This window comes from Eublepharis macularius, chromosome 8 (genome assembly GCF_028583425.1).
Source record: "Eublepharis macularius isolate TG4126 chromosome 8, MPM_Emac_v1.0, whole genome shotgun sequence".
Taxonomy (NCBI): domain Eukaryota; kingdom Metazoa; phylum Chordata; class Lepidosauria; order Squamata; family Eublepharidae; genus Eublepharis; species Eublepharis macularius.
Window position 1 is genome coordinate 30,032,341 of NC_072797.1, and position 9,196 is coordinate 30,041,536.

Below are 9,196 nucleotides of genomic sequence, written 5' to 3' on the forward strand. Positions count from 1 at the left end.
GGCTGATCCTATGTCCAATCTGTTTCTAACTTTTTCTACAAAAGAAGAAGCTATCGCATTTGCAGAAAAAAATGGTATGTGCAACAGCAGCTTGTACCAGCTTTTACCACTGAGCATCACTGAATGGGGAAGGTGATCTGATGCTCTTATCAGAGGACATACAAGATAGTTGCATTGAGGCTGTTTCAGCACTGTATGGCTTCTGACCAGGTACCAGCACTCTGCACAGGCGACCGACCTCAGCCATTGTGCTAGTACTGCTACCCACCCAGTAGCCACACGTCTTCATGGAGCTGCCATAGCAGCTTCCATGCTTCTGCCACCTAAAAACATCTTCTAGAAGGGACCCTGTTCAGTGGCTAACGCTTGTTATCTACCAGTATACCACCATGTGAGTTGCTGGGTATATGTTTTATGTAAGCTTATGATCCTTAAGAAGTGGGGCAAGGTGTACTAATAAGATTACAGAATTGCCAGTACTTTTTTCTTGAGCACCTAAAATTTTAGTGGGGTTCTGAGAAAACACCAGATATTTCTCCATTGCAGGAAGAGAAAGAGAGCAGTTCTTCTCTTTCCCCTCCCTCTTTGTGACCCTTGCTCCCCTGCCCACTGAGAAATGTCTTCCCTGTGTAATGTGTATAACAAACTTCCCAGGCAAGCTTCTCTGTATGTAGCCAGCCTGGAATGCTTGGCTCGGATGCTGCATTGTACTGTGGTTTCTGTCGTTCCAGACCATTTCTTCCCCAGTGAGTAGGGTTTGCCATCATTGGCCAAAGTGCTGGGTCACATCATTGAGCAACTTTGCTGCCATACCCAGAAGAAAATATATTAAGTGTCTCATTCGGGTTCCATACTTTGTGGTTACTACTGGAAACACTTAGGATTTGTGGAGAACATATCATGTAATACATCCTTTGTGTATTGCTATGTAACCTGGGGCAACTTGGTTATCCTCTGTCATCAGACATGAAGGAACATGGTTTATTTTACAGAGACCACAAGGCATGTGTGTGTGTTTGCGTGTGTGTGTGTATGATTTTTAAGAAATTTGTGTTTAGAAAAATCAATGGAAAAGTACACTTTTCTACCGAGTCAAAGTGTAATATTTTAAGAGCATTTTGGCTCAGATCCTGTAACTCAAGTTATATCAGTTGGCATGGCTTGAAGTCATGCATGCACACATCCTCATGAGTTTTGTATATGAGGAGGGGAGGCAGCCTCTGCTACTGAGTGTACTTACTTGAAAGCAAAACCCACTGAAAACAGTGAACTTTACTTCAGAGAAATACATTTAATCCTGGGGATCTTTAACCTCTCAGTTAACAGATGCCCAATATGAATTTATGATTGAATTTAGTTTGGTGCTCTTGCCGAGAAACTCTGAGGCAGTACTCCAGTTGTATCACAATGATAATCTGTTTATTCAGGGCTACAAGTGTTTAACTAGCAGTCTTCACAGCTAAACTAAAGTTTGTTTTGAATCTGTCACTCTTAACATCTTAGTCTGAGCCTTTTTGAAGAGGAGGATTTCTCTTAACTATTCAACAGCCCCTTAAGTGTTGGCATAAAAATCTCTGCCCTTTTCTTTATCTCATTTCCCTCAAATATTTGACAAGAAACTTCAGTGCTCACTGAAGTGAAGGAACCAAGAGGCTTGGCCTGGAGCCCAGTGTAAGTGTGGGTGAGGTACGAGCTTCCCCGTCTGCCTGTGCCAGTGCCCCTTTATCTTGGCCTGTGAAGCCTCGCTAATTCCGTGGCTCTGCCTCCTGAGCACAGAGATTGCCAGGCAGATCAGATGATGCCAAATTATGTGGTAGTTTATGTGCTAGTTTATAACACTCGGGGAACAAGGGGCCGTAAACTCATTTTCACTCACAAACTCTGGAGTCAAAAGTTGAACTTGTCTCTAGGGGAATGAAGGGGAGAGTGTAGAACCCAGGCCTGTCTAATATCTTCCTGAATAATGTATTTTTTAATTTAAGGATAAATTTTCTTCATGCTTATTCTTAGTCATGAATTGTACTGAAGGTATTTTGTAAAAGGTACTGGAAATTATAGCACCTTTGTGCTTGCAGGGCCTGACCCTGTGTGCACAGAGAGATCCATTGTGAACATCCATCTCTATAGGATCTCATGACTGTTTAGGGAGCAACAGGGCTCACTTGCAGTCATATTGTGACAAACTTGAGCTAGTCTAAGGTATGATAGGGAGTGAAATATGCCAGTCTGTGATGCATGAAAAAGTAGTTTATAATAACAGAGTGCTTATTTACCACTCTTCTAGACAGATTAGTGCCCAGTCAGAGAGGTGTGAACAAAGTCAGTGTTGTTATTATGCCTACAATACAGCTGAGGAGCTGGGGCTGAAAGGAGTGGCTTCCCCAAGGCCATCTACTGAGCTCATGGCAGTAGGGAGATTTGAACCCAACCACTTAATTACTGTGCTGCAGCAGCTTATGGAGATAATTGCTCCTTAAACTGTGGAAAAGCCATCACCCGGACCCCGTTCCAAAGAAGCTGTGGTTTTATGAAATGACTGTAATTGTTCACATTCAGATTTGGTAGATCACCATCACTCCCTATCAGTCTGCTATGGAGAAAATTAGGTAAAAGTGACATGAGAAAAAGCAATTTGCTCAGCTCCTCAGACACTTAAGTTTTCTCACGATCATTTGAGTTTCCCCTGGTATTGCATGACCTGTTTTGGTCTTCTGGAGCTACTTGAGAGCATAGTATTTACCAGGGTGGTGAGACAGTTAAGTGGGTAGAGGGACATGATGAACATCTGGTGAGTTACACAGTGATATTTTGGAAGATGGCACTTTCCACTTACAACCATTTTGTATTCAGAACTGGCCACTTCTTGTAAAAAATGTAGAGCATGCTTCTGCACCCATATTATGATATAATAATAATAACATTTGGTTTATATATTGCCCTTCAGTACAACTTAACGCCCACTCAGAGCGGTTTACAAAGTATGTTATTATAGCAAACTACTTAATACCAGTGCTATGAAGAAACAACTGTTTGGGCCTCCAACGTAATTGTTTAGCAGCTGTGTGAAGCAGGCTGCTGGACTAGGTGATCTGGTCCAGCAGGGTTCTTACTATGTTCTTAAGGACTTATGTCTGTTGTCCAACAAACTGTGATTTGTTGGTGGGTACTACAGTGGCATTCTACACCATGGTTTGTACTTGGCTTGCTAACTGCAGTTTGTTACCATGCCTGAGTACAGAAATTAGTAGCTCCATCCCTTCTGGTTTTCTGCATACTGAAAAGGACACAAAAACCAGCAGAAAACTTTGCCACATGAGCTGTATTCAGCTATAAATGGTGCTTTCTAAGGACATCTTTCATCTACCTTCTTTTCCAATTCCCTGCCACTCAGGCTCGCCAAAGAAAGATAACTTTTGGAGACTTCAGTTTAACCAGGAGTATTCTGGAATTAAGTGATGGAGCTAGGCACAAAGAGGGAGATTGTCAAACATTACTGAATGCCTAGCAATAGTAAGCCAAGAGTGAAGAAAAGGAAGCTTGGGCTTGCCATGTCCTAAATCACCTCCCTCCCCCCGTTCTCTTTCCATGTATTGCCTCTGACCAGTAGCAAGTAGGTTGCTTATATTGTAAAGCTCTGACAACAGCCTGGCATTGCAATTGAGGATTCTGCTCGGAGGTAGGAAAAGCAGCTGGGATTTATGAAGAATGTAGGCTCTGTTATGTACACCTGCTAGACTAACTAAAGTTTATATAACCTGGCTTAAAACCACAATTGATTATGACTTATTAAGGCAGCCATACTACTTTTGAATGCTCAAGTCAGTACATTTATTGAAAATTTCAATATATCCAGATGAAAATTCACCTTTATCAGAAGTTCATACTGGGTAAAATATTAGCAGTAAAGGCATGCCACAACATTATTACTCCCCTTCTATATGCTGCTCCATTTCCTGTTCTTTTCATATGGTGCGCCTACAGAGAGTGGTGTGTGTGAAAGAGAGTGACTGTGTGTGTATATAAAGAATAATTATAAAGAATATAAAGAATCAATATATTTAAAGAATAAAATTAGGTCTTTGTCTTCAGTGCTTGCCTCAAACTACTCATATATTTTTCAAAGAATAACATGGTTGGATTACAAAGGAGCTGCTTAGTGGAATTTTCACTTTTATTCTTTGAACAGTAAAAAATACCTGGATGCTTCATTACAAACTTCACTCAGTTTCCAGAATATTTTATTGTGCTTCAGTGAAGGATGATACTTAAGGAATATAAAAGCTAAGGCCCACTTGAGCATGTAGAACACCACTCTTTGGATTTTAGCTTGTATGTATAAGCATAGATTGGAAGAAACTTCGTGACTCTCTGTCTTTCCCCCCATTCCACTACTTCTCCAAACCTGAGGTTGTCTTTGTTGCACTTTCATTGAGTGGCTGAGCAAGATCCAGCTCGTTTGCCTTCCTGAACCCCAGCCATCGATATAAGAGACTTCTTCTACAGTCAGCATCTCCCTGTCTCTACATCATCCTCATATGGAGGAGCTGCTCCTGCCGCTGAATCTGTGTGCAGGCTAAGAAAGAGAATCAGGTTTGCAAGTGGTTGAAAAACCCCTCCTGCAGATTGGCGTCCTTTGATGCCGCCCCTTTATTTGAAGCCATGGAAGCAGTTGGTATGTCTGCAAAGGTCTGACAAAGCAGCTGAGCCTGATTTTGAAGGCCACTTAATAAATTCTCCTACGCTCACCTCCTTGTTCCTCTCACTCTCCTTGTGACATTGTGGGTCTCTGCTACCATGCATAGTTCCAAAACTTGGCCTGACATCAGATAGAGAGGTGTAGATGCATAAGATTACAGGACTCCATGTGTCAACTGTTGATGCTGGTCTATCAGCAGGAGCGGCAGAAGTTGGAACATGCAGTGCCTGAGATCTGACAAACCTGGGAACAGGTGTAGGTCACATTTAAGACATATCTGTCTTAAAGGATTATTCTCCACTGCCTTTTACAAAAGAATAAGCGAGTAATTACATATTGTATATCAAATACGTTGGTTATTTCTTTTTTTGTTAGCTCTTAAAAGCTTGAAGTTGCATTTGTTTTGTGTGGCACTTGCTCAGTATAATCGGCTGTTATGTGTGTTGTTTAGAATTCTCGACATGTTTTTTCCTAGGCTGGAGCTATGATGTTCAAGAGCGGAGGATTCCAAAACCTAAATCCAAGTCTTATGGAGCAAACTTTTCTTGGAACAAAAGAACAAGGGTGTCCACAAAATAGGTTGGCATTGGCTGTCTCTATGTCTGACTGTGAATAAAGTCAGCTGTGCTGTATTTATAGTCCGTGTATAATACATGTCTTAATCTCCTAATAAATTTGACCTTTAAACTACTCATGCATCTTGTGGTGTCTATTTAAAATGTTTTTGAAGTCTCCAATTGAACCTGTTACAAACTTCCCTATATTTAGAGAGGAGATTTGGGGTGTTCATACCTCTAGGAAATTGCTGTACGTGGAATTCATTAAAAGGAATGTTTGAAATGAGTTGCAACATTAAAGATCAGGCCTTGCCTTCTAGAGTAATTTTATAAGGTGTTTAAATGAACATCCTTTCACAAATAAAGGCTCTTAATGTTCTTTTGAAGGGAAAATATAATCAGAGATGACCAGGTTAATAACCAATAGAAGTCAATACCTGTTTATTGTTTACATTGTTCTGTAAGCTATATTTTTTCTCCGTACCTAGTTCAAAATTATTTGTGCTATACAGCTGACTTCCCAGAAACATTTCTTATCTAAACAAAGATTAGTACTGAAAGACTGAATTGAGTGTCATATATTTCTACAAACCTCAGCTGGCAAGGGCTTATTTTTGGCCCTTGAAAGTTGAAGTATTTCAATGTTTTAAGTTACAACAACAGATAATCTGCTATTGCTTGTCTTTTCTACAAAGCGGCAAGATCAGGCAGCCTCCAGGGATTTAACTAAAACCATTCTTTTTTCTTCTCCATTTGGAGAAAGGGAAGAATCCACCTGATGAGGGTTCCAGCTGTGTGCCTCAAATATAGAGGAGGGAGCAGTGGGCCTGTGTGGTGCTCGATTCATTCAGGACAGAGCTAGGGAAATTGTCATGGCTTTGGGAAACTGTCAGGCTAACTTCTTTCAGCAATTCAAAGGATGATAGTGCTTATCGATGCCTGCGCTCACCAGCAACATAACTAGAGCAGCCAGTTCTGAGGTTTCCTATCATGGCTTCATAGTACCAGCAGTCAGGACAGCCAGCCGATGCTGCCATTCTCCTTGCCGTGCATTATTAGGATTCTTCTGTAATGTAAACTACACGAATAGTAAGCTATTATACTATGGCAGAAGTAACCTACCCTACAAGGCAGATATGAATGTATCTCTGGTTCTCTACTGCATGTAGATGATTCTGGAACAAGGAACTTTGAGGTGTTGGTTCTAATTGCCTTCCTCACACTTGGGAGCTGAAGAATAAGTAGCCAGTTATCAAAATCAAATCACATCTGTAGTTTATATAAATTTGACAATGAGGTTAAAAATGGCTGCTGATTGCCTGTGAGCCCCCTCCCTCATCCTGGGTTTGGTTGAAATGATGTGATATCATAGAATATTTTACATTGTAAGAGGAGCAACAGTTGTTTATAGCCCACATTCAGTCTATGGTAGGTGAGCCACCCAATTATGATGATTAAATTCTCATCAGAAGAAGGTTTGCTTGTGAAGCCTAATTTCTGGATGGATGTGATAGAGCTGAGTCAGAATGCCAAGATATCAGGAGATTAGTCAGATGGAAGGTTGAACTGCTTCTATTTGAAATAATCAGTTCTTGGGCTTCAGTTCCCTAGTAGCAATTGTGCCAAAAAAGTGTGATACACTGGACAATTAAACAGGTCAACATGGTGTATGCAAATCTTGAGTTTAAAGGGGACATACTGTGTGCCAAAACATTACGGCACTATATCAGTTCCATGGCAGTGTTACTACATTGTGTAGTTTTTAATGGACAACTTTAAACAAGTCCATCCAGTAAGCTATATTGTGAAATGGAAAACTAATCTGCTCTCTATCTGCAAAGAATTGGCAGGATGAGGAGAAGCTAAATTTAGACCCTTCAGCTTCCACATTTTTAATTTCTTGATAGAAACTTGACTGGCTTGAGCTCATTATTTGAGAGGTTATCTGTCACAGTGTTAAAAATGCACTATTTGCATTTTTAACACTGAACCCACTGAACTTTGGTATCAGTGGGAGAGGTTTATTATGCAACTAACCCATTTGCTCTCATCACCAGAGTAGAGAAAACCACTCACTAAAACTATAACAGCAAAGACAGACAGGGACTGGATCCTTCCACTTGGATCTGCTAAGGATGTAATCTTTCCCCATCAGAAGAAATTCTTAAATCCAGGAAAGACTCCTTACTCTACAGCGTCTTTAGCAGAACAAATCCAGCTTAATAGGAGATCAAAGAATCTGCAATGCTGGTAAAAACTCCTGTTTGGGGGAAGTGCTTGCTCCACGGTGCCTGTGTTCCAAGAAAGTCCCTTTGTACAAATACTTTGGATAGTTTCTGTCAAAGTTGTTTCCTTAAACAGCGATATCGCATTAAGTGGTCATTCCACTTCATTCTACAACACTTATGTGGATGCTTGTAATGCTGCCTTCAGTCAATAAAGTAAGTTGTATGTTGCTGAACCTAGACTCTGACCATGCAGTCAATATTTTTCTCATATCCATTCCCTAGGTAACTTTTAATACTGGTTTTAATATTGAGTAGTATTTAATACTGAGTAGCCAGTACCATTTTTTGCTGCATTTATATTTCCAAATATGTTGAGATGCCAAGTTCATGTATGCACCAAGTGCTAATTGATCATTAAAATAATTGTCTTCCAGTGCTAATTGAAGATTAAAATAATTGTCTTTCAATAATTAAAAATTAAATTATGGTATACACAATTCTTGCCATAAAGCCAAGGGATGGTTTTGAAGACTTGGAGCTTCATTTACTATTCATGAAAGGCACCAGTCATCATACATGGACAGCTGAGATGACATCACCAGAAACAGTATGCAAGACATCTTTCATCATAAAAGGCAGAAGTGCATTTGCATATCGTATTCCGCCCCCCTCTCCCTTGAGAAGCTCCCAGGACTCAGCAGTGATGAGGCATTCAGAAATTTCCCATAATGTGGAGGCATAAGATACAGCGACAACTCATGCATCTCTTTATGGGGAAGGTCTGGAACTTGGACCGAGGTCTGGAGACCTGGGCACAAATCCACACTCAGCTATGGAAAGTTGCTGGATGACTTTGGTTCAGTCCCTCTACCATCCTAACCTACCTCACAGGTTTGTTGTTGTGAGAATTATATATATATATATATATATATATATATATATATATATATATGAATAAGATATTACCTAGGAAATCATGACTTGCTTATATTTCCTACTTTTGTATTTCCATGTAACGTGTAAAAATCTTCCAAGAGTCCAAGTTTGGATAAAGGAATCCTTCCCCTCATTTGCTACCTAAGGATATATACAGAATTGGGCCTAACATCTTTACAGAGGGAAGGTAGTGTAAAGTATGCATTCTTCAACTATGCTGCTAGAAATTATAGATCTGTTGAGAGAAGAAAGGATACCGAGTGCATTTTTATGGTAGAAATGTGCCATGCTTTGGACAAGTGCCTAACTTTTATAAAAGTATGTATATCACACACCTGTGAGTTAGGTAGGATGAAGAAAATCTGGGGAAAGATTTGCGTAACAAGGATATGAACAAATTTAAGAATGGGCTGTTTTAATTCTCCAACATTACGTAAAGAAGATTACAGCATTCTTAACATGCCTCTTTAATGACGCACTTGTTCCTTGCTATGACTTGGTTTCCTGTTATAAACATTTAAGTATGTAAAACTGAATATGGCTCATTTGTCCATCTGGGTACAAGTGCGTCATTTCATCACTTGAACCAGCTATTATGTGAAGTGAAAATCTCAGTCAAAAGAATGCATGCCTTTCTTGAAGAATATATAATTTATTGCAACTAGAAACTGGCTACTTTTCCTCCTTCACCAACACATAATGCTCTCCCTTGCGTCATTGGGGGACCTGTACCAAAGAGTGAGAAAATGATTTACTTTATTCTGGATGTAATTGCTAGG

At 40.0% G+C, this 9,196-nt stretch overlaps 1 protein-coding gene across 1 annotated transcript in view; it reads left to right on the forward strand.

Annotated features, from left to right (window-relative positions):
* Positions 1-5,386, forward strand: part of NDUFS4 (NADH:ubiquinone oxidoreductase subunit S4) — a 61,123-nt gene extending 55,737 nt beyond the window's left edge. Inside the window, exons 4-5 of the mRNA XM_054986805.1 lie at positions 1-74; positions 5,172-5,386. Coding sequence (XP_054842780.1) covers positions 1-74; positions 5,172-5,275 — 178 coding nt within the window. The 3' untranslated portion in view covers positions 5,276-5,386. The remainder of the gene's footprint in view (positions 75-5,171) is intronic.
* The last annotated feature ends 3,810 nt before the right edge of the window (positions 5,387-9,196 follow it).